Genomic DNA, 24,616 nt, shown 5'->3' with positions numbered 1-24,616 from the left:
CGATCCCTTTCACTAATTCCTAAAATCGTTATGTTGATTCTTCGAGTCAAGGTATATATCTCTGGTGTGGTAGCTACACACGCATCCTTCAGCAGACTCAAGGTCTTACCAGGTAGCAGGTAACCTATCTCTTCACCAGAGTCCTTGAACTTCCATAAATTCTCCTTCCTTATGGAAATGCGAATGCTCCTGAGGGAATGATCACATGCTACTATTCAGAAGCAGGAGAAGTAACAAAATTACTTTCCTCTGTGCTTCAAGAAGACAGAGAATATAAAATCATTGATTTTTTGAAAAGAATACACAAAATATCAAACTGCTGAGTTTCAGGCTTAAAAATATTTTCCATAGCAATTCAAGGACCACAAATGGAAAAAAAAATACACAGAATTATATGAGTCTCTTTAGAAGTGCACTATGGGTAGTAGGTGTGACATAACCCAAGTTTACATTTGGGCAGTAAGAAGATAAAGGGCATAAACCCCACTTCAACAACATTCCTCTTCCAGAATCCTAAAAGTTCATGAGAAACAAGCCTTGAAGAAAGCCATTATAGAACTACTAAAGGGTAGATTCATATCCCATAATAACCAATGTCTAAACATGTCTGACTTCCTGTGCAGATTCGAAATGGCATCTGTAGCTTCCTCTGCCCTAAACTACGACTGAGGATGTGGAGGCCAGGACAAGCGTCCAGAAGCACATAAGGTTAGCGGGGACGCAGGGAGAATGCCAATATGGGCGGGCGGAGAGCTGTGCCAGGCTTCAGGACCAAAGCTAGGGCCCAGAGAAGTAGGTGACTACTGGATCTCGACTCACCTTTGCCATTTGAGCTTGAACCCCACTAGCCTTCAGGGCAGACACAGCTTTCTGGGCTGCTGCAGGACTGTCAAAGTCGACAAAACCATAACCTGAAATGTAAAACATACTTGTTTATTAAGCCATTATTTTGTGACAATGAAAAGAGCAAAAGGAGGACTCTGGTTCCCAATGTGGGGGCATCAGAAACGGAACCCCTGACGTCCTGACCCGCCACTGGCATTACCAGCTGCCATGCCGTCTCCTTCGCAGGCTGTCTGTCCCTGGCTCTCCTGAGCTAGGCAGATTTCCTTCTGAGTCAAAAACCAACCAACCAAAAAACCCCCTAAAAAACCCCAGTTTTCCCCTTTCTTCAGGTGTCCTGCTTACTGAAGAAAATGACATCTAAGTTAACCAACGAAAGTTAAAAAAAAAAAAAATCAACTTCAGAGAAATAGCATTTTTATGGAACTTAACAAGTAACAGAAAAAAAAATTATGTTTATCCCACAGACTAAATTTATTTTTCAAAGAAGTATAACCATGAAATGCCCCAAACATAAAATAATTGAAAGTTTAGTATGTGATTAAAAATGATTACTTATTTACTTAAAATATACCTCATGATCCCCCTTCATATAGAGAAAGGAGTAAAAATGCCTCCAGATAGCCAAAAAAGCTGTTTCAGCAGTTCATGCCCTAAGGGCTAAAACCAAAACATAATACAAACAAACAAATAACCTTCTAAAAGAGGCTCTGGTTCAAAGCTTATTTATTCATAGCTTTATAAACATTTTTAACAAGCTGGTCAGGTAATCCCCAGCCACACTAAGTCAAAAGCAGGGGTAATGGGTGTCAGGGTAAGGGCAGGGCAGCTACAAAATGAGCATATGGATGGTACCTAGCAGCAAAAACTAGTAACGAGCAATGAACGAGGAAAACTATAAATGAAGAGGACTTAAGCAGTCTAAAAGCAACAGCCCCATGAATTTTATACAATCCAGTGAGCCACTGGTCATTTTTTGCTGTGATCACTCTTAAGTTATTGAGAAAAGGTTAAATCATACTTAACACACTGTTTAAAAGATAGGGTAGGAGGCAAAAATGCTGACAGAGATATAATTGGAACACAAGCCTGTTACTATGAAATAAACTTTAAATGAGTAAGAATACTTTAAAAACAAAAGCACTGTTTGGAGGCTGCAGGGAAGGGCCAGTCCTAGCACTGATTTCTTGACAGGGTAAAATGGAGTATCTTCCACGGAAAAGTACTAGTGTCCATTCAACCGGACACACATACCTATCAACAAGGCCAAACACAGAGCTTGGCAAGGGTTCAAAGGTCGGTTGGCAATCTTAGTACCAAAAGTTACTGTCTGGTAACTAAACCAGTTGTAATGAAACAGAGTAAAGCATCCATTATCGAAATAGAGGTTTCAGCAGAGACGCGTTAAAGCTGAAGTAAGCAGCAGCTCCCTTCTATTACTTGGAATTGGATGGAAATAAAGCCTGACTTGATTTTGACAGTAGAGAAACAGCCAGGTTGGAAAGAAAAAGAAGAGCTGGCTCAGGTAAAAACAGAGAACAGTGCTCAACGGCCACATCAGCAATTAGAGTCAACGCAGTTAGAGCGTTTTTAGAAACCCATCAGTTAATGCTAATCCGCAGTCCTCTGTGGGGACACACACACACTCTGTCGCCCTCGCACCTACTTCATCACCCACGTACAACTTGAGCAGGCCGTAAACGAAGAGCCAGCTTCAAAGAAATGATGTCACTCCCGCGGATGGATATTTGAGTGTGATTACCCGCCCCCCCCAAACACAATGTTCCTGTTGTCAGTAAATCACAAGAAACAGAAGATCTCAACTCTGATGTAACTGGGGTTGAGCTTATTATCAGTCAAGTAGTATTCGTATATTTTACCTGTTATTTTATTAGGAAAAATCTATAATGGTTGCATTTTAGTTGTTTATATTCTTTTCTGGCCTTCTCTAAGCACATAAATACTTCAGTAAATATTTTCAATAAATATCTTTGCTGTAAACAAATCTAACAGGTAGGCATGCAACCGTGTGCTCTTTCATTTTGTCTACTGCATTACTTTCAAGTAAATACAAGAGTGTATCAACTTGAGTTATAGGTTCCGTGGGTTTCATTGCATAAATGGGTATAAAGATATTTCTAAAGGTGGGATTTGCTAAATAACACAGCAGCCTCTCACTAGAACCCTAGAAGGACTCTCCTTGGGTCTCAGGACCAGGAATAGTTATGGTACTCCTGCTTCTTGAATTTTCCTCCACATTATAGTCACTAAGCCACGGAAATAGATATGTTTTTTTATTTTTGTTTTGGCTATTAGCAAATTCAGGCCATTTCTGTAGTAAGCTGAGAATTCCTGCTCTTACCCCTATCTTCCCATTAGTCAGATTTATCCCCACCCATTTTTAACGTGTGTGTGTGTGTGTGGCATTTGCCTACATGGGTTCTAGTTTTGTATGTAACTCTGTAAGCATTAATAAATTATTCAATCAGTGTCACAACTGATACTCTGTAAACTTTTTTTGGCTTGGAACTGCCATCTATACTGGTGTTGGAAAGTGTTTAAATACCTTCAGTTGGGTAAAACCTGACAAAAACTGAAATGCAGAAGAGCAACTGACTCAAAAATTTTCAAATTTAATAGCTAAGGTACATGTTATTCAGAGCAATGTTTCCTTCAGTGTAATTTTCTTTCTTGGATAGAGACTCCGAAATATGTTTTGAGACAAAAAAAAAATGTTCTGTGACCTCTAAGGTCTCTAACTTTAGGTATAAAATTCTTTGATATGGTCAACCTCAAAAAATTAGTATATAACATGTGAATTTTCTATTTATGTGAATACTCTGTAATCCCTTATGCATTATCTATATTTATACATCTATTCATCCATTCACTTATCTGCCTTCTCATGTTATCAATGGCTACCATGCTGTCTTTTTTATGAGGTATCCTGTTATTTCTTCTCAGTTGTCCTAAAATAACTTTTTTTTCCAGGATCTCTCTCATTCTGCTTCTAGGATTTTATAAACCCATTTTGCTCCCTTGGTCCCCTCACTCACTGACCCACCCACCACATGTGCCGACATGTCTATAAGAGCCCTAAAAGGTTCCTACCATTGCCCTCACGGAAGGCACTATCTCCTGAGGCTCACTTTCAGAGAAGGTCTCCAGGAGACGTGCTGTTTGGACAATCAGTTCTGAATTATTCCTTCCCTTATTTTAAAAGCCCCACAAATCTCTCCACTTATCTTGGAATATTTTCCAACCGGGAAGGCTTTGTATCGTAAAATGTCCGATTTCACATGAGTATATTTTACTTACACCTTTTCTATACTGTGTTGAGCATTTTATGGAATTTTGGTTTCTAAGGAACAAGCTCTCATTGGAGAAAAGTGTACTACAGGTAGGCGTGTTCAGTGCAGGGGAGAGGGAAGAATTCAGCTGGGGAGTCCTCTGAGTCCTCTCCCTCACTTAACTGGGCAGCTGTGCTAATTTTTAACACACTGATCTGCCATTTAAGATTCTTCTCTGCTGGGGGCGGGGTGGGAGGAAAGGTAGGGTCAAGCCATAAAACCATTTGTCTTCTGTGATTTTCTCTCTCAGTTTGAAACAAATGTTTGAGATCAGCTTCCTGTTTTATGCCTGCAAAAGTCCACTTTTCTTTATAAAACTGAAAGTTTTTTTTCCCCTGTGTCCGTTTTCTCAAATCGTTTACAAATACGTGAAATAACACGAACCTTGGCAACTAAATATAAACATTTCAGTCTACAATTTGACTCTCTAGTTTAATTCATTTAAAATATTTATTGAGTACCTCTCTACATAAAGCACTGCTTTATTCACTGTCCCTAGGCAAAACTGTCTTCATGTGCCATGTGGCTTAAACAGGGGCTTAGATAATGGCCACAAAAGCTCCTTTAAATGCAGGAACTTTGAAGAAGACACAAATACAATGAACCACTTCAAGTCTAGATTAAAGGAAATGGCTGGCTTCGATGGTGAGGCTTCCCATACGGTTCATTTCCATTCTATGACTTTCGCAGACAGTGCTAAGCCAAAGCTATCGCCACTCCTTAAAAAAACTGGGGTCTAATTAATGAGGAGATTTGCCTTCTCTGCCTATTCCTGTCAACCTTATTTCAATTCATGGGGTCAGTGGTCGGACTCAAAGTCAGCTGACTCTATTCTTCCCCTTTCCTCGAAATCACATGCCCATTGTTAAGATGCTGGATCATTAAAAGTCAGAACCGCCGGGCATCAGCGCTGCCTACTGTAGACGCCGCCTCCACTTCCAGCTCACGGAGCTGGATGAGCTCATCCTAATTACATGGAAAACTGAAGGTCAGTGCATCAAATTAGTGCAGCAGCATATTTCAAAGGGGCGTATGACCTCCCCTCCCTATTACAATTTGGTCAGTGAAAATGGTTCTCTCCTCCCCACTGCCAATATTGTCAACAGGCATTCAGCACAGAACAATTGGGAGTATTGAAACATGTAATTAAGTACTGCTTAAAACTACTCTATTCTAATTAATAGAGCCAATTTGCACAATATGTAATCTTTTCAGTTCTTTAGTACAGTCCAATGGTCTTCAGTAAGCAGCTCTAATCTCCTCAGGCTCAGGAAAGAAAAGCTATTTTCTAACTCTACTTCCCTTTTAAAGTAGGGGCTAAATGCCAACCAGTATCCTGCCTGTTAGCTCCACCGGAGTCAGATCTGTGACTCTGGCAAAGTGCTAGCTGCTGTAGGGTTTCCAGCCAAACCTCCGCCAGGGACAAATGTAAAGGAATATGTTGACACCGTGCAAGACCGGAACTGGGGGACACAGAAGACTCGGTTTTTAATAAAATGGAGGTAGTAGTTTTGAAACCAAAGATCAGTTTCCTAGAGCTAGGATGTAGTAAATTATCATCCAAGGGAATATACCTTTGCACTTGTTTGTTGTTTTATCCAAAATTGCCTTCGTGGAGACTATCTTCCCATATCTGAAAGATAAAAAGAAAAAAAAAAAAAAAGAACAGGAGAAGTTAAAATCAAGGAACCCTTAGGAATGGCAAAGTCCAGAGAGCACGCATACTTTTCAAGCACCTGCAAAATTCAAAGGACAAAATGCCCTATACTTAGGGGACAGACAATGAGAATTTTAAACTCAAAACCAAACTAAAAGAAGGGACTGGCTAGGCCTCCTATTTGAATCCTCAGATTACGGTCTGATGTTGACCTTTGAGGAATCAGGGACTTACCTCACACCCTTTGGATCAAAAAAAGAAATATGGGGAGGGGGGCAGGGAGGGAATGAACTCCATAAGAAGTTACTTCTAGCAACACTACGTGAATATAAAGCCGAAGGCAAGGCTGTAAAATTAACCTAACACTTTGATAACTATTAATGTTTATATAAATCTATAAAGATATATAACTAATATATTATTAACACCTCTTTCAACTCAGCAATAATAGCTCCACATATCTATGTGAAATGATAGGAACAATCAAGAATATAAAACCATGAACCAGGGATTAAGTATTAATTCAATGAGGGTCTGTATAAATGTGATGGAATTCCTTAAGGTACAACAGATGTTGGGGGAAGAAGGAAAAATTCCAGAATATTAACCTCTTAATGGTCCGCTGTTGAAGATGAAGTAGAAGTGTAGCTTAATAAGTCCATGTCCCAACCCGAACCCTTTGAGTGGCCACACCACAAGGTAAAGCACAGCCATCTGTGCTCGTCTTCAAAAAGCTAAGGAAAAACCTTTGAAAATTAATTCTTAAAAATTGTGGGGACTTTGATGGGGCACCTGGGTGGCTCAGTGGGTTGAAGCCTCTGCCTTCAGCTCAGGTCATGATCCCAGGGTCCTGGGATCGAGCCCCGCATCCGGCTCTCTGCTCAGCCGGAAGCCTGCTTCCTCCTCTCTCTCTGCCTGCTTGTGATCTCTGTCTGTCAAATAAATAAATAAAATCTTAAAAAAAAAAAATTGTGGGGACTTTGAGAAATGCATGTAACTCACATCACGGATCTGTGACCTGTACCCTCATTTATACATGTTTAATTTTACTTTCCTGTGTATTACTTTTAAAATTTCATATTTTCTCTAATAGTACTTTCTCATGATTGACCCCAAGGTCTAAAAAGTCTTGAAAGCTTAGGAAATGAAGCATCTGTGTAGCACTTTAAAGCATTTCTGAATACTGTAGGTTTCTGGTTTATGCATTGAACAAGCTGAAATATATTTATCTAGAAGAAACAAATGGCTTGAACCACCTCTTTTTCCCGGTTCATTTTCACTCTGTGTAATCACATAATCAAATGATTACTAACCAGGCATGAAAGTAAAGATAATTTAAGGTTCAAATGACAATTACATCCAAGAGGCATAATATCGCACAAACACCTTCAATTCCCTGTAGAGATTCTGAGTATTTACAACATTAACACAGGTCACCATGCTTAGCAAAAAAGAGTACTAATTTTTGAAAAATCTGAAAACCAGAGAAAATAAGTGATTTAAAAACCACCTTTTCAGCAACCATTTCTCTATAGGTTACTTTCATGCTGGATTATTTATCAGCACGCTCCTTTGCAAAAGTTTTGGTTGGAAATGCTTTTAGACTGCATTCGAGTCTCAAACCTCTCCAACAGTATGGAAGAGAGTTAGTATGACTCCAGTTCAGGATAAGGGGATTGAGAGTCACAGAGATTAAGAGACTCTGCTTGAGGTCACAGAGTTCAGAGTCTTTTGTAAACCAAAAAGAAGAAAGGAAATTTAGGGAAGGTCAGGGGCTGGCCTTCTACCCTTCTGGTACTGCTCACCCCACTAACGACGGGAGAGAAAGGGAAATGTGGGAGGTAGGAAAAGAGAAAAGTCTCCTGGGAGCACTGGCACTCAGTCCATGCCAGTTTTTCTGGGTTTCTGTTCTCTTTGATCTCTCTGCTGCTGTGACATTACTCCTCACTGCCACATCTAAGTACCCCACTCCTCCTCTGCTCTGAACTTGCTCCCCAGATCTCATCCTACCTTTCTGGGTGCTCCTTCCAGGCTTCTTCGCCCATTCGGCCTCCTAGTCTCCCTCCTTAGCCGAGTACTCTCATCTCAACCCTTCCTTTTCCTAGGAAATCCATCCAATGCTATGGTGTTATTTAGAGCATGTTCTCTGACCGGTGCTTGTTTCTCCTTCCTGAGTTGGGTTTTGTTTTTTTTTAAGAGGTTATTTATTTATATGAGAGAGAGAGAGAGAGAGAGAGAGAGAGAGCAAGTGTGTGCTAAGTGACTTGGTGGGGGGGGGAGGGAGAGGCAGACTCCCTGCTGAGTGGGAAGCCCAACTTGGGGCTCAATCCCAGGACCGTAGGATCATGACCTGAGGGAAAGGTAGCTGCTTAACCAACTGAGCCACCAGGTGCCCCCTGAGTTGATTTTTTGTTATTCCCCCAATGTTAGTTTTTTGTCTCTCTTTCAACTCAAATATCTTTTATGTTAAGATACTTTAATATCTCATTCAATGTCACCTCATGCCCACTATTTTCTAAATCCCATCCTTAAAGAGCCCAAACCCATCTTCTCTTTTTTCATTCAGTAGCAGTGTCCCACTCTGATCTCCCACCAGGCTCGAGGTCCTCAAGACACCACGGACTCAGCCATCCTGAGTCCAGGCAGACAGGAACGTTTCTGAGTTGTCTCTGACACGTTTCTAATATTCACCCTTCCCCTTCACTACCTCTGGACCCAAGCAAAAAATACACAATACTTCTAGCCCTGCTTTCAGCTTCTGGTGCTTCCAACCTTGTCTGCTGCTTTAATTTACTTTAAACATTACTTTAAACATGTCTCTCTCATCCCATCATTATCCCATTCTAGCCCTGTTTGAACTTGAAGAACCTGTTCAAACATTATCTCTTCCATGAAACCATCCCTAATCTCCTCATCCAAATCCATTGTGATTTTATAAGAAACCAAAAAAGGGATTACATTTACTCAGTTCCTACTTATGTTCTAGGCGCTGTGCCAGGGGCTTTGTATGCATGATCTTATTTAATTAACTTTGCAACATTCTTATGAGGTAGGTGCTATTATTCCCATTTTTACAAACAGGAAAGTAAAAACTCATATAGATTTTAAGCCAAAATCTCTCCTAAAACCCCAAAGCTTAAACAAATTTTGTTTAAATTCTCACTGCAATTTATTCATGAAATAATTCCGAGAAACAATGTTTCTTTTATACACTGAAGGTATGAAAGTGAAGGAAATCAACTGGGAGACCTCTTCTTATCAAGGTATGGGAGATTTACTTTTCAAGCCAAAGTAAAGCTTTTGTTTGTGTTAAACATAAGAAATAAACATGTGGTTTATGGTTGAAAGAGGGATTCGGGGAGGTGTGTGGGAGAAGAGATTTCTGAAATTTATTCAGTTTTACTTTCTACTGCGGTTTTCACCATGATTTGTGGGTTAAGCCCAAAAGACCATGAATTCTCAGAAAGGTACTGTCTCCGGAGCTATTCCATAGTGGCCTCCTTGTAACTCCCTACATAGAGTTACCTGAGGGGTACAGAAGGGTTTACCTCTGGTGAGTTATCTTCTTTCTTGGGCTGTCCACTCAGCGACACCTCCCGTGGCACCAGAGTTATCTTATTCAAATAACTGAACTGGAAGATGCCCCACGTTCAGTCGCTCAGGCCCTGGCTCTGGTAGCTTCTCCATGATGATGCGGTCACTGTATGTGGGACTGGAGGGCAGAACAAGTAGTTCTGATCACGGGAGACAGGATCTAGAACACAGGCCTGGGCCGTCTATCAAATGGCACCTCAAGGAACAGAAAAAGGCACAGCGGGGTTCAGAGCACACACCCTTTCCCGCTTACTAGTTATCTCTGCGGTGAGATTTAATGATGTGGGGCAAGGTGTGTGAGGGTGGGGGTTAAAGATGGTTTCCATTTAGTCTGATTCTATTGTTGATCATCCGTGCCTACGAGAGTAACAGACAGCTGAGTAAAACGTCATAAATCAACCAGATATTCACTGGCCCTCGGTTTAATTTGTTTTAAAAAATCATTAAGTAACAGAGACAGGTTTGGAAGAAAAAGGCCTCTTGACTGACAGGACTCACACTCTGACAACACCAGAGAGGAGAGCAAAGCCGTAGAATTTTAAAGGAAAAAAATGTGACTAGGAAGATTCTGAGGGTTTTCCCTATCTTCAAAGTAATGAGGCTCAGACTGTAGCCCTGGCTACCAGAAAATAATATTCTTTGCTAAAAGCAGATAATCCACTCCAGAGGAAGCAAAAGGATAAAGAGTAATTAAGAGATGTGACTACAGAATCATTAGAATTTCAAAGGGAGCAGATAACAAGTCAAGTCTCATATTTAAACCTATTGCCCCAAGTGAACCTGGCTGATAAAAACTTCTGCTTAGAATCTACCAGAATTTCTTCTGTTTTTATCACAGCTTGTCATTTCTGCCCCATTTCCATTGAGATTTCTTTCATCAGCTGAACTATAAAGTCAAAGTAAATTTTAGTCTGTCCTAAGTAAAACTTAATTTTCTTCTCCGGTCCCTTCACGTAGTCCCTCCTAAACTCTATCTTTTTATTAATTTACCTTAATTACAAAAGAAATGCACCCTTGTAATTGGAAGACACAGAAAAGTAAGTTGAGATATTTTAAACAAGATTTTTATTTATTTATTTAAGAGTGAATGAGAGAGAAAAAGAGAGAGAATGAGTAGGTAGGGGCAGAGGGAGAGAGAGAAGCAGGCTCCCCACTGCTCCCCAGGACCCTGGGATCATGACCTGAGCTGAAGGCAGATGCTTAACCAATGAGCCACCCAGGCGCCCCAAACAAAGTTGAAATATTGAAATCACCACAAGTCCCGGATAGGAATGTTAAGACACAGTGGTGTCAATCCTTAGACTTTGTCCAGTGGGCATGTACACAAGGAACACACATGTGTACAACCTATGTATGTGTACACACACACACACACACACACACTCCTGTACTAGGGAACTGGCAGCTTTGGAAGACTCCCAGTTCCACGCCCAGGCTCTGGAAAGTGAAGTCCAATCCACCCACCACCAACAGATGGCGACAATGGTTGCTAAGATATTTTAACATTGGTCATTCCAGTTGTAAATTCATTTAAGGCACCATGGGGTAATTTGCAGTGTCGGTGTTAGTTTTGAAAGGTTTTATGAACATCATTAAACCTGAAAAAGCAAGGAGAGTGTAGAAAACAAAAATAAGAAAAAGTATATACTTATAACGTAAACAACAAAAAAAGAGATTTTCTGTTTGACGAAGGGCGGGATACTGCTTATGCCTAGAGGATGACTGGTTTTGTTTGTTTTAATAGCTGAGCTGCCTGTGAAGGACAACTAGGGACTCAGGCATCCTTTCAGAGTCTGTGCCTGTGCAGAGGACAGTCATCAGCAAGAAAGAGGGACAGGGAACTGAAATGACTTCTGAGTACCTATCAGTTCAGCATCAATACGGGACAATGTGACCTAGAGAGTTAATGCAGGAGAATAATAAAAGGAATAACTTACATCTCTACGGCTTTCACTTTATGCCTGGCACAATTTTCAGTGATTTAAGTCAATTATTTTAATCCCAACCACCTTTGCAGTAGGTAACGTATTATTCCCACTTTGTAGATGTGAAACCAGGGAGCGCAGCCTGGGCCCTAGTCAAGTTGCACAGACAGTAAGTGGCAAAGATGGGAGGCAGGAATTTTGATCTGGACGCCACGCTGACAGCTGCAGAGACTGGTCCCCAACCACAGGCTGTTCCATAGGTTCAAAGCAATTCCTATCTTGACTCTGCACAGGTTCAAATGAGTGAGGGGATGAGGGCAGACTCAAACCGCAAAGGCTTCCAGGACTGACGCTGAGAACATTCTGAAGGGAGTTTCCCGGACTTCCTGGGTAGAGACAACATGGGTCTATTTGGAATAAAGTGCCCAACAGAGCATGTATATTAGTGGGGAGGAGGTACAACCCTCTCTAAAGCTTAAAAGGATCTACTGGGTGGGAACGGATTTGAGGATGATAAGCCAAAACTCCTCTTGTTATTTTGGATTTGGTGGGGGAAAAGAAAAAAAAAAAAAAAAAAAAAGACACACACAAACACACCCACACAGAGAGGATACTGTGTATGTCGTTTTCCCCCTAGCTCTTTTTGCTGTTTTATCTTTTCAGTGGCCTCCCAGGAAATGAGGATTTCCTAAAATTTGCTTTAGCTCTCCCAACAATGGGCTGAATAGGGGAAGGAAAAGAAAGTATTAAATTACACCCATTTTGCTAATAGAGAAGTTTGTCGGAGAATACAGTAAAAAAGTAGGAGTTGCCTGTCCACGTTATTGTGTACCCTCACTACCTTGAGTAATTCACTGGGCTGGTTTTCTTTATTTACTTGGTACAGAAAGTGGTCAGCATTTGAAGATGAGATACGAGACACGGGACACTTTAAAATGAGGCAATCAATACCAAACACAATTTTTAAGACTTTGCCTGGTTAGTACTGAAGATTTTAAATGTTACCATAAGACTCTTCTAAGATATACAAATATTAAAGGTATAGAAAGTCACTCCACTTTTCCATACAGCTGTTTCGGCTTAACATTCGTGAGCAGTCTGTCCCTCCCAACTGCGTGGTAGAGCAAGGGGTGCCCTTGGGAGTACAGTGATTCCTGGTACAGGCGACACAACAGAAAGCTACATCGAATGCAGCTGAAATTGGAGCCAGGCTTTGAAGGTTAAATGCTTGGCAGGAAAAGCTGCTAGAGCCCTAAAGGTCAGGAACAAACCTGGTGCTGAAGGTGAATGGAGCCCAGGAAAGACAAAGACCGTCGAGAAAGAGGTCAGACCAAGAAATCAACCCACAAATATTGACAGCATGTCTCTGGCATGCCCTTCACCAGACAGGGCCTACAAAAAATACACATGATGTCATTCTTGTTATCAAACGCTGGAGGGGGGAGATAATCTTTGAAGGGATGTAAGGAATTTTTAATATTAAAAAATAAGAATGCTGACGAATACGGATTTCTCTGACGAACGCTAAATGAAGGAGGCATAAACACAGGAGGAAGGCCAAGTCCACCAGGAAAGACTCTGGGGAAAGCAGAAATTCAGGTGGGCTACGGAGGACAACAAACAGAGGAACCCATCTAATGAGCAATCCATGTTGGGGGAGTAAAGGAAGCAAAGTTTGAAAAGGTCTGATAGGGCCTTGAGTTCCAGGAAAAGGAGTCAAGGAACAAAATGTGGCTGGAAGTTTTGTAACAGCTAGTGATAGGATGAAAGCAAGACTTTAGTAAGATTAATGAAAATCTTATGGCTAGGATTAGCAGAGCGAGAGGTGCCACATTTTATTTTACTAAATTTATTTATTTTGCTCCTGGTACTCAAGCAGTAACTGTCAAGTTCAAGAAATTACAACAGACGGATGAGGACAGGTAGGAGGTGACTAGAAAGGTTCTAAGGGACAGAAAGGTTTGAAGACAGAGGATGTCTCTGAATCAGCCTTAAATGCTTAACCTGACATCTGAGAAAGAGAGTCCATGGTGTCCAGGCTATGGAAAGCCAGTGGCTTACGTATGTCTGTGAGTGCACAGAAGCTGGAGAAAAGGAACCACCGCAGCTCCCTTTCCCACACGGTCCTGGAAGGCACGAGGAGTTTCAGCCCCAGTCCTAGAGCCTGAGGATGAGAAATGATTTAGCAGAAGCTCAGAACATCCTCAAGGAGTCTATCCCTCCACTGGACTGGTTCTTCCACAGCACCTGAGCTGCTGGACAATCAATTAGAGAAGCTTTGGGACCAAGTATCACATTCTTCAAGAGACAAGAAATGCATCTACATTATCTGAATTTTAAGATAAACGCGCCCCTTCAGACTACAAATAACAGTGGTAATTCCCACCCAGATTTCAAGATTTTTATCCTCTTCTGACTAAATTTAGAGCCATGCCTGCTCATCTGCCTTTTCAACATTCCTGGGCGGCTTAACTAATCTATTATAACTGCTACAAAAGTAACAACTGATGCTATTTATTGCATATATGGCTTGAACTAAATAATTCATAGAGAATGAACATTAAAACTACCTCATTAGAAATGGCTAAAATACTTTTTTGCCATATTTGATGAAAACATTATACCTCTCTTTTAAATAAAAAGCACACTATAAAGCATCTGATTTATTACACAGATTTGCTATTACAGTCGAGTATCAAATCTATTACGATCTGCAATCAAGCTAAAGTAGCTTTACACTATTTTATGGTCTTTTAAGAGCACACAGCACACAAAGAGTCACTTACATTATTGTATGACAATATTTTTGCCACAAGTCACGGTACCACAGCACTTAGGGATGCAGTCACAGGTGGCCAGGCCCCAGTGAGTGCTCCCAAGTACTAATACGTCAGAGGAAAATAATACTCGCTGAAAAGGGAACCCAGAATTTTGCAAGTAAAATGTAGATTATCTATCATAAAAAAGAATCCTTCAAAGTCTCGAGCCCTGATTAATGTCTAACTTTTAAAACAAAGGCACCTTGGATTACAGAAAGTGGTCTTTATTTCTGAATTGAATTTATGAACTGACAAGGAGAGAACATTTTAAAAATTTTCTTCCTCTCCCACCCAAACCTGCAATATATTTGCTTTGCTTTGACAACTCACCTTCATGTCTACATTGAGCTTCACTTTACTGTATCACAAGGAAGACAATGTTATAGTAGAAAGAACCCAGAGTGGCAGCCAGCAAGGCCTATGCTCAAGCGCTTCTTTGGCCAATGACCACCTCTGCGATCCCGGTATAGTTGTCTGGCCTCAGTATTCCCACTCACACAGTGTCATGGTAACAACCTAAGCTCATAGGACCACTGGTAAGGGGCTGGCACAGTGTTCAACACATGACAGCTACTAAAAAATTAATACCTGTCGTCCTTTCTCTCCCAACCCCCTCCAAATAATGGCACTTCTAATTCTTACCATTTGAAGGCACTAAACTAGACTGCCTTCTTACTTTAACTTCGACATGGTCCTAAGGTTGCAAAGGATTGAGAAAATGTAGACCTACCATTTTTATGGTTACTGTTCAGCATAGTTATTGGCATAATGTAACTACTCGATATATACTGGCTGAATAAATGAAATATAAACATGTAACAAGAATTTTTTTTGCCTTAAAGTGTTTGGTGTGGGAAATGGAGGGAGGTTGGCAGGAGTGGGGAAAAGGGAAATACTACATTTTGCCTTGGAAATGAACATGGCCTTACAGTTTATCCCAATTTAGCTTATAAAAACACCAAGGAGGGAACCGAGGCAATTTAACAGTTTAACATGAAAGTAAAAATTAGTACCAGAAAGAAAACTATAAAATGTTAGGGGGGAGACCCAAAAAGCTAATAGAGTTTTTGTTCCTAGACTGTTTTTTATGTATCTTTAAATTTGCTGGTTTAAAAAAAAAACAAAAAAACCCCACCAAAAAACTAGAAATCTTTTAGAGACACACACAATGTACCAAAGAACTATGTCAGAGTCTATAGAAACTGAGTTGCATTAAACTCCAACATTGCAAACCATTAATGACTGCTTCATTCAAAACAAGAACAGCGTGACAGAGAGTAAAAGTAAACATGCTCTCTGAAGCAAAACAGAGTTATCTGAAACTATTAAAACAGAGTGTGCAAATTACCTAGAAATTTCTTTTGATTCTGACACAAGCAAAAAAAGGCCAGAGTCAAACTGGATACTTCCTAGAATGAACACTAATGTTGGCTTTGATCCAAAACACAGCACCAGTGTATTGATTTCCAAATGCAGTCAGTCCCTCCTTTTCTAAAGTAATAAATCCTGACTGCCCCATGACCTTGAAAAGCCAGTCTGAAGAACAGACTGAAAAGGAAAATGATATCTCTTTTACTCATTTTAGCTCTAAGAAATCTGGGGGTACAATATAAGTGCATCACTAATTAAAAACAAAACAAAACAAAACAAAACACTTGGACCATATAAGCAAGAGAATGTTAACATAGCCTGCCAGCCCAGCCCATGCTTCTAAACTTAGATATTTCATTCAAGGGTCACTTGTGACCATGGTCACGGCTCTGAGTGGAGCTGATGGAAAGGCACAATGGTTTCTCCTATACTGGACTGTAGATGAAGATAAGCAATCATTCTAGAGACAGACTAGTATGGCACTGAAAGTTTGTAATCTTAAAATTTAAGAAAATCAGAGAGGAATCCTCTGTCTGTGAAAGAATGGGACTAAAGAGAACGTTGGTATCAGTTTCACAAAATTGCCAAATCCCAAATGAAGGTAATATACCTCACTCTCAAGACTGCTGGAATTCATGCATTTTCCAGAAGACATTCTTTTTCATTCTCCTTTCCAAATAAGGGGGCTGTGAATGAAGATGGGGACTGTCTACACGACTTAGTAAGAATTTTCCAGTCTTGGTTGCTTTGAGAAATCTTGCACAATAGGAGAGGTGCTAATGGAAAGGGAAAATATTATTCAGATTCTCTAAAAGAACAAAAAACCAGACTCAAAAAATGTAGGCTACTGCTGATCTGAAGCAAAATTCCAGAGTGGATTAGTAAACAGAAGGTTAGAGAGACTTGTGAAAAGAACAAGTACCAGAGTAAAGTCCTTCAGAGCAAGTCATGCACATTCAAGCTTTGCTCTTTCTCTTTTGCGGGGGTGAGGGTGGAGGGGTGGTACTAGGAAGACAGGGCTACTTGGGAATGCTACAAAGTATATTTTGATTTGAGCTAAATAAAAACCATTATTTGCTCGTGGACTGGATGAGGACATCTGGGAAGAGAAATTCCGTTGGGATGCATGGGTAACTGGTTAAACACGTGTCTGAGCTGACGTCTGTTGGTCAGCACTCACAGCATGGAGGGAAGACTCTAGAGTTGTGCCACAAAGCCCTGTTCTTGGCAGCCCTTTTTCAGCACTTAAATAATTGCATAAATCACACATATTACACATATGCATGTTCCAAAGCTGGAGAGCGGGGGTGGGGGTGGTGGATGCAAGATGTCAAAATTAGTACTATGAAACTATTTCAATAGTCTAGAATGAATTCTTGACCAAAGCCAACACTATAATATATAACAGGGAAAAATAAGGCATATATAAATTCGGGAGGGGGGATCAACTATAAATTTAGGTAAAGCTTCAGCTTTTTCACATGAAAATACGTGGGTTTAGGAACACATTCAAGCTCTTGGAATAAAACAGACCTAGGTTGTACTAAGAAAAATAAATGATCTGATCCTAGTAAGAATTATGCTTTGGGGCCTCTTTGGTTACCATTCCTCAATACCCACCATTCTGGGTTGAATGGTGTCCCCCAGAAGATGTCAAAGTCCTAAGCTCCAGTATCGGTGAATGTGATCTTACTTGGAAATAGGGTCTTTGCGGATATAATTAAGTCAAGAGGAGGTCATTATTAGGGCAGGCCCCATCCAATGTGACAGGTGTGTTTATAAGAGGGAAATCTGGATAGAGACACAAAGGATGCTGTATGATGACCTGAGGGACAAAGCTACAAGCCAGGAACACTAAGGACTGGTGGCAAACTACCAGAAGCTAGGAAGAGGCAAGGAGGGGCTCCCCCCTACAGGTATCAGAGGGAGCATGGCTCTGCTGACACCTTAATTTTGGACTTTTAGCCTCTAAAACTAGCTACCCAGGGTGGGGGTGGGGGTACCTGGGTGGCTCAGTCAGTTGAGCATCTCAGTTTCGTCCCAGGTCATTATCTCAGGGGTGGGGCACTGAGTCCCGCACTCGGGCTGCCTCTCCCTCTTGCTCTGCCCCTCCTCTTGCGCCTGGGCTCCTGCTCTCTCTCAAATAAAAAAATCTTTAAAAAAGGGAGAGAGAGAGAAAGAGAGAAGCTGCCACTGTGTGAGGTCTTTGTAACAACAGCCCAAGCCAACTCCTACAACTCCAGGTTGCCTAACCCTATACAAGTCCCTGTGCCCGCCCTGCTCCATTGTAAGTTCTTGACCTTTCCTAACCTTTGCTTGGGAAGTTCAGTGTCATTCTGCAAGAAACACCCCCCCTCCCCTCCCTGCCGCCGACCCCCAGCTGAGTGCTGCATCTGTGCTATGTGGACTCCCGGTGGCCAGGAGGATGCTGTGGCATCGCCTGCACTGCTGCGTCCCTGTCCAATGCGCACCTCTGCACGGCTTTCCTTTGCCCATCAGGCTCCAGGACTGTTCACAGTTCAAATTCAGAAGAAAGCAATAGAGGAATAAATAAATGAGTAACAGTGGCCTGATTTCGTTGAGTGCTTTCTCCACTGACCGTACCTGTTTGAAACATCTCCTCTGAGCACTTCCAGAAGACAGTGAGAACGCTGCAGACAACCATCCAGAAATCACACACCCCCCACCCCTGCCCGGGGGCAGGAAGAGCAGAGGGCCTTACAGAGGGCCTTACAGATGCTTACCTGGAAAAGAAAGCTATACATAAACACCTGCAGTGTTTAAGCAGAGCTAGGGGACAGCCTGGCTTAGGGATGTTGTCACAAGAAGGATTTCACAAAGATGGACCTAGGAGGATGTGATCACCGGCAGGAAACATAAAAGTAAGTGCCACTGAGTTTTTGCACAAGTTTAATTTATTCTAAGATTATGGACTTGTCACATTTTTAGTTTTAAAATGGCCTTTCCTTTTATGAAATAGCAGTGAAAGCGGTGGTTGTTTCAATTCGTGTCCTTTTTGAAAAAAATACAATCTTAACTCTATACTGGATCTCTAACCCCAATGATTTTTGTTTACTGTACTGGTTCTTAAAACCCCAAAATCTGGAGAACCACTAAAACACGGCAGGTTGGTGAATGGGAGGTTAGCATCCCTGCTTTGAAAAGGGGACCAGTCTGGATAATTAAGAACATTAATGTCGATAAGGGGAGCCTGGGTGGCTCTGTCATGGGTGCCTCTGTCGTTAAGCGTCTGCCTTCAGCTCAGGTCATGATTCTGGAATCTTGGGATCAAGCCCCTCCCCCCACTGTGTGGGGCTCCCTGCTCAGCTGGGAGCCTGCTTCTCCCTCTGCTCCACCCCCCTGGTCTAATTAACCATGCCCCCAATAAAATATACCTGAGGAAAAAAATGAGACAATAGGGAGAAAGGCTGTAGTTAGCTTCCCTCCCTCCAGTTTTCTCCAGGAAAGTGGGTGCCATTACCAGCAGTGATGCCTCTTGAATTATCCTGCTGAATCAGCAGAGCACAGCCCTCAGCTCCCCAGACTTCCTGACTTCCTGCTCAGGGCTTACTTAACCCTGAATGCTTAAACTTAGTCAAGGTAAAACAGGTCCTAAATGTAAACATTGTATTTCATACTTTATCTTTAGAAAGGCCCTGTAGACTCTACCAAGGAAAGGATCCTCAAAAGACAGCCCAGATCCTAGTGATACTAGAAAATCACTGAAGATAGGATGTCCAAGGAAGTAACCACAGTCTCACTACAACACAGTTTTATATATCTAAACACATACATATGTACACACACACACACACACACAGTTCTTTTCAGCTGACTGTAAAGTTCATTCTTCCCAGACGCCATCCCAGACACTAGTGGGTGGAGATGGGGGTGGGGAAGGATTGGTGAGCTTTCTTTGAGCTTGAGTTGAAAGTAAAAAGTAGGGATATGACATGATTACCTCTCCTGTGCTTATTTGAAAAATACATATTATATATAATCTATATGATCCTAATAATATTAATTCCCACTCTCATGTAAGGTGATAACTGTCCCCTTAACACCCAGGCCAGCACCAGGCACACTAACTGCTCCATGCCTCTGACTGTTACCACTACAAACATCCTAACTCCTGAAGAAATCAGGGAATTGGCTTGAAGCTGAAGCTCACTTCCTAGACCTGACTCCAAGCCCTTCCCAACTGTGCACTTCATTTTCAGAAGCAACGAGACAGGAATGAAGGGCAAGCGTAATAGGGGATGTGTGGTGGGAAGGAAATAAGTGCTCCTTGGTCTAGTAAATGAAAAATTACATTTTTCTTCTAGCAGCTAGGCGTATAACACAAGAGATACCCAATTACAGAACAATTAGAGAAAAGCTGCAATGGAAATTCAGAAGATAGTAACAAACCAGGATCTTTTAAAACGAACAAATACTTCGGGACATGTGAAACCATGCAACTCTTAGGCATGAACCTGGAATGGCGAACCTTCAAGAAAAGAGACGTAGACAGCATTCGTTTTCAACAGGTGAAAACGTGAATGATACAGCACGTACTCCAGCACCAGGTGTAATGAGATGCCCACATCTGTCAATTCATTCTGGCCATGATGAGAATTCTGAGCATTCAGTTCTAGAAATATGTTCCTCCTCTTCAATGAGAACTACTTCTTTCAATCACTACTCATAGAGTATTTATCTATAGTACCTGAAGATTTCCATTTCTCTGACATCGTATTACCTAGGAAGATTCCGCAGAAAAGGAGAATAAGACGTGGCAAGGCCCTTTAGACCCTCGACAAATTATTCTTGAGTAAACAAATGAGCTAATAAATTGGGAATCTGTAGGTCTAGCTAGTGTATGATGAACAAGTGGGCAGTTAAGAACTAAGAGAGAAGCAGGAACAGGAGTTTGATTTCTATGATAAACTTTGCAAAGAACTGCTACATTTGATATGCTATAAAGGCTTTCACACGCATGTCTTATCCAAGCCTCATGACAAACTGGCAAAGGAGATCGGTCCCGTCCTACAGAGGAAGGGCATAAAGACTGGGGAGGAAAGGTGGTCATCTTTCCACCGCACTGCAGCAGAAACTCGAAAAGAGGTCAGGTGATTTGGTAGGTTCTCAGCAAAAGAATGAGTGAATCAGGTTCTTCCTGAAGCTCACTGAATAGCCACTTCCAGTGACAATGTGCTTTACGGCAACTGTTTGCTAAAGGGGAAGAGATTGTCACTACAGCCAAGATTGGACCTGTGCCAGGAAGAGCGTGTTGGGCCAAGGAGAAAACGCAACACAACCCTCTTCTTTAGGAAAATGAAACCAAAACATTCAAAGCCAAGAGTCCATCTCTTTAAAAGTCACCATTTTAGGCTAAATTTAAAGCACAAGTTTTAAGTTTCTAAAAGTAGAGACTAGAGACAACTTGGGGAAAACAAAAAAAGCTCTCATGTACACTTAAGACTTTATCCTGAAATGGGGGAACAAAGGCAAAAAAAGGCCTAAGCCCTTCAGCGAATCACATAACAAAAAAGCAAAATGATGAGAATTAAAATCTATCCTAACCCACCATGCAGAAGACAGAAAGAGAAAGATGTTTAGGACTTAAGAGTATGTTTTACAGGTATGTGTGTATTCTTAGCAAAGAGAACAAAACAGTTTCTGGAGAAATGGCATCTGACCTATCCATCACCTGAAAAGTGAATGAAAGAATGCAGAGGACATTATTTTGGGGGGAAATGTTTTTTAAACTATCTTTTCTTATTAAATGATCAAACCAATCAATATGTGAAAACTTGCAAAGGCATAAGGATTTGCAGTACCATCAAGCTCTGTTCAGAATATGGAGAAGCAGGGAGAATGTTGGTGGCACTAATGCCTAGAAGCATCCAGTCCCTCACTGGTTGTCTCTTACTGTTACGACTGTGGAGCAAACCTGAGACGTGACAATTTCAGGACAGCAACCTCCTCCGGAACGGGTAAAACTGATGTGTGTGAGAAATGTTAACGACAACAGGGACCACCAATGTCTTGATATAAACCAGTTCCTACTCTTACTCAACAAAAGAAGGAAAGCGAGTGGGTGTTCAGTGTTTCATGTGTTCTCCTCCGCTGCAGAGGGCACGGAAGGGATTTTCATCAACCGTTGGCTAATTGGACTTGCAATCCTGATGTAACTGCATCCCGTGTAGTCATGCCAATTAAAAACTTCCCACTCGAGAAGGACTCTTCTCCCCAGGATCTTCATTATGTACTTCTAACCTACATGCAATGTTAACTGTATCTTGGCTTCTCTTCTTTCCTAGGGCACATGTATGGATTGGTTCCCATAAGACTCATCCCGTAGGTATTCTACGCATTCTAAATTAGTTATTTCTTAGGGTCTTTGTTGCTGGCAAAGAGGACCAGACATTCATTAAAAATATAATTTGGAATGGTCACTGAGTCTGATGTACTTCTGCACAGACGACCAATTAATTCCAACCTCTATCCCAAGTGGGTTTAGATAAGCTGTCCATCACCCTTCCCTCTTAGTTTACACTGAGCAGCTCGGGTCAGAGTTTAAAATGTTGTTGTTTTCCCTTTTCTGATAGAGAGAACACACGCCCTCTATCAAACCGGCGAGATGATGACAACAACAAAGTGAAAGATTCCCAGATTGCAGAGAAAATGGCAAAAGAGGTGCATGCCTCCTAGGAAGAGCAAACCAACCCTACTCAGAGGCAACCAGTAATTTGGAGCAAAAGTTTAAAACCACGCCTCCTAAGATTAACATTGTGCATGAGGAGTCTGTGATGAAGATGATATAGCAGTTTTGTAAACAGTCCAAATATTAAGCAAACTGCAGAACAGCCATAGGATCGATAGCCACTGATCATATAACCAATGACACTGGATAACCTTGTTAGAGTGGGGAGAAAGCCCAAGCCCCAGCAAAACGGGAACTAGACACTATATTTTGTGCAGTACAGACGATAAAGGAATCACATACACATCTCCCTCCCTCGTTTTTTCTTGTAATAGCTAAACTGGCTCTGTCCCATAGGGACAGAATTCAAACCACGAATGTGACCCACACATGTAATTTCAAATTTTGTAGTAACCCCATTAAAAAGTAAAGAGAAACATGAAAATAATATTAATATTTCATTTAACCTAACATTTCCAAATATGATTTCAACATGTAGTCTATACTAAAAACCAGAAGGAGATACCCGACCCATTTTTCCTCCATCCGAAATCCAGGGTGTGTGTCACACCTCCAGCCCATCTCAGAGCAGTCCAGCCACACGGCAAGCACTCGACAGCAGCGTGTGGCTGATGGCTATCCCGCTGCCTGCACAGCTCAGGATGTTTATGGGTTGTTGCCTCTTCTGCAGTTCAGCATTTCCCCTGCCATGGGAAATAACAGCCTGACACCGTTTAGATCGTGGCTACAGCTGCTGGCAGCTACTACTTTAGGTTGCTTATTGTAGTTGCTTAGAGTAGGCACAAATTAGGGCAATAATCCCATTTTTGCACTTTGAAGTGATTTTTCTAGTCTTGGCTGTAAGGACGATACTAATCATTTACTTTTTGGCGCTAATCTTTGAGAATGTCTGAACAAGGCATACTTGAAAAGTCCTGACAGAATTTTTCTTTTAACTTATTTTGAAGGCGCCTGAGTGGTTCAGATGATTAAGACTCTGCCTTCGGCTCAAGTTATGATCCCAGGGTTCCTGGACTGAGCCCCCCAGGCTCTCTGCTCATCGAGGAATCTTCTCCCTCTCCCTCTGCCCCTCCCTCCCCTGGCTCATTCTCTGTCATATAAATAAATAAAATCTTAAAAAAAAAATTTTTTTTAAAATAACTTATTTGGCAAGAGCTTATGGTTACTCTCACAGTATAAATTATGTCTTGTGGCACATAATGGCAGAACATTCTATAATTCTTCCCCATCTCTTGGGGAAGAGATGTCATCATCCCCAACTCTTGGGGCTTTGGATGAGCTTTAATCATATACTTTAAATGGAATGAATAACACATATGAAACAGGACTGCAGGTCAGAACGATACATTTGTTTGAGGAGCCTCATTTTAAAAAATTGGGGGGAGGGCAACCACAGGTTTAATCACTGTTTAAAAACGAGGAACTGACTCAATCAGAAACCAGCTGGCCCTGCAGATCTGAAACCTGTACTTGTCTCAGGTGTCCTATTTTAACTCTATGCTACCACGTGATGTTCGAGGAATAACCAGGGCAGGTAGAGTCTCTAAAGCACCTTCCTTGCAAATCATACCAAAAAAAAAAAAAAAAAAAAAAGAAAGAAAGAAAAGAAAAGTATCCTCTCTTGGAGGAGTAAATCCATCAGGACAGGACCTGGTGCACTGAGTGTAAGGCACAACTCAGCCCCACACACCCCCGGCCAGGCATTTCTTGCATAGGTAACGATTTTCCCAGTTGTACACGAGGTCCTGAGAACCACATCCCAGCTGGCATACCACAGCAGACACAGGTAGCAAGCTCTGGAGAGAGCAATGAACTCAACATGTAGCTTACAGATTTCCTCCAGGCACATCAAAACCAAGAACGCCGTCCTTATTACATACTGCAAAATGGTGGTAACCCCTCCTTAAATACAGGTGAGGCAGAAGATGCATAGAGATCCAGATTTTTCAGGAAGGAAAATTGCTGCTAAACATATATGCCAGAAATTAAAGTTTCCGAAGCCAAGGGAGTTCTTCGTATGGATAACTACACAATGAACTTCATAAAAATGTTTTCCATAAATCTTTATAAGGTACATAACAGATGTTCTGAAACAGTCCATCTAATGCTGTAACTGGGAAAACTGAAGCTTGTTGGTCACACACTTTTCCAGTCTTCCTTTGCTATAATAATTTGTAACAGAATACAGAACATTTAATTTTACCTATGTGCTAGGAAAAAAATGTTACTGTACACTCTATAGTCTATCTAAATAGGGTTTAAATGAAAATGTGCTGTAACTACAAGCCAAACTTGTCTCCCAACCAGACCCATCAGTCCACCTACACTGGAAAAGTAGGCATCACATC

At 41.4% G+C, this 24,616-nt stretch overlaps 1 protein-coding gene across 7 annotated transcripts in view; it reads right to left on the bottom strand.

Annotated features, from left to right (window-relative positions):
* The window catches only part of RBMS1 (RNA binding motif single stranded interacting protein 1), a 210,196-nt gene that overhangs the window by 35,749 nt on the left and 149,831 nt on the right, over positions 1–24,616 (bottom strand). For all 7 annotated transcript variants that reach the window (XM_080798706.1, XM_080798701.1, XM_080798704.1 and 4 more), the window contains exons 3-4: positions 5,768–5,826; positions 820–911 (exon numbers count right to left, since the gene is read on the bottom strand). In XM_080798706.1, the coding sequence (XP_080654832.1) occupies positions 820–911; positions 5,768–5,826 (151 nt within the window). The remainder of the gene's footprint in view (positions 1–819; positions 912–5,767; positions 5,827–24,616) is intronic.

Source organism: Martes martes (genome assembly GCF_963455335.1).
Source record: "Martes martes genome assembly, chromosome: 3".
NCBI lineage: Eukaryota > Metazoa > Chordata > Mammalia > Carnivora > Mustelidae > Martes > Martes martes.
The sequence above is the reverse complement of the archived record's forward strand: the minus strand, read 5'-3'. Positions and strand labels throughout refer to the sequence as shown.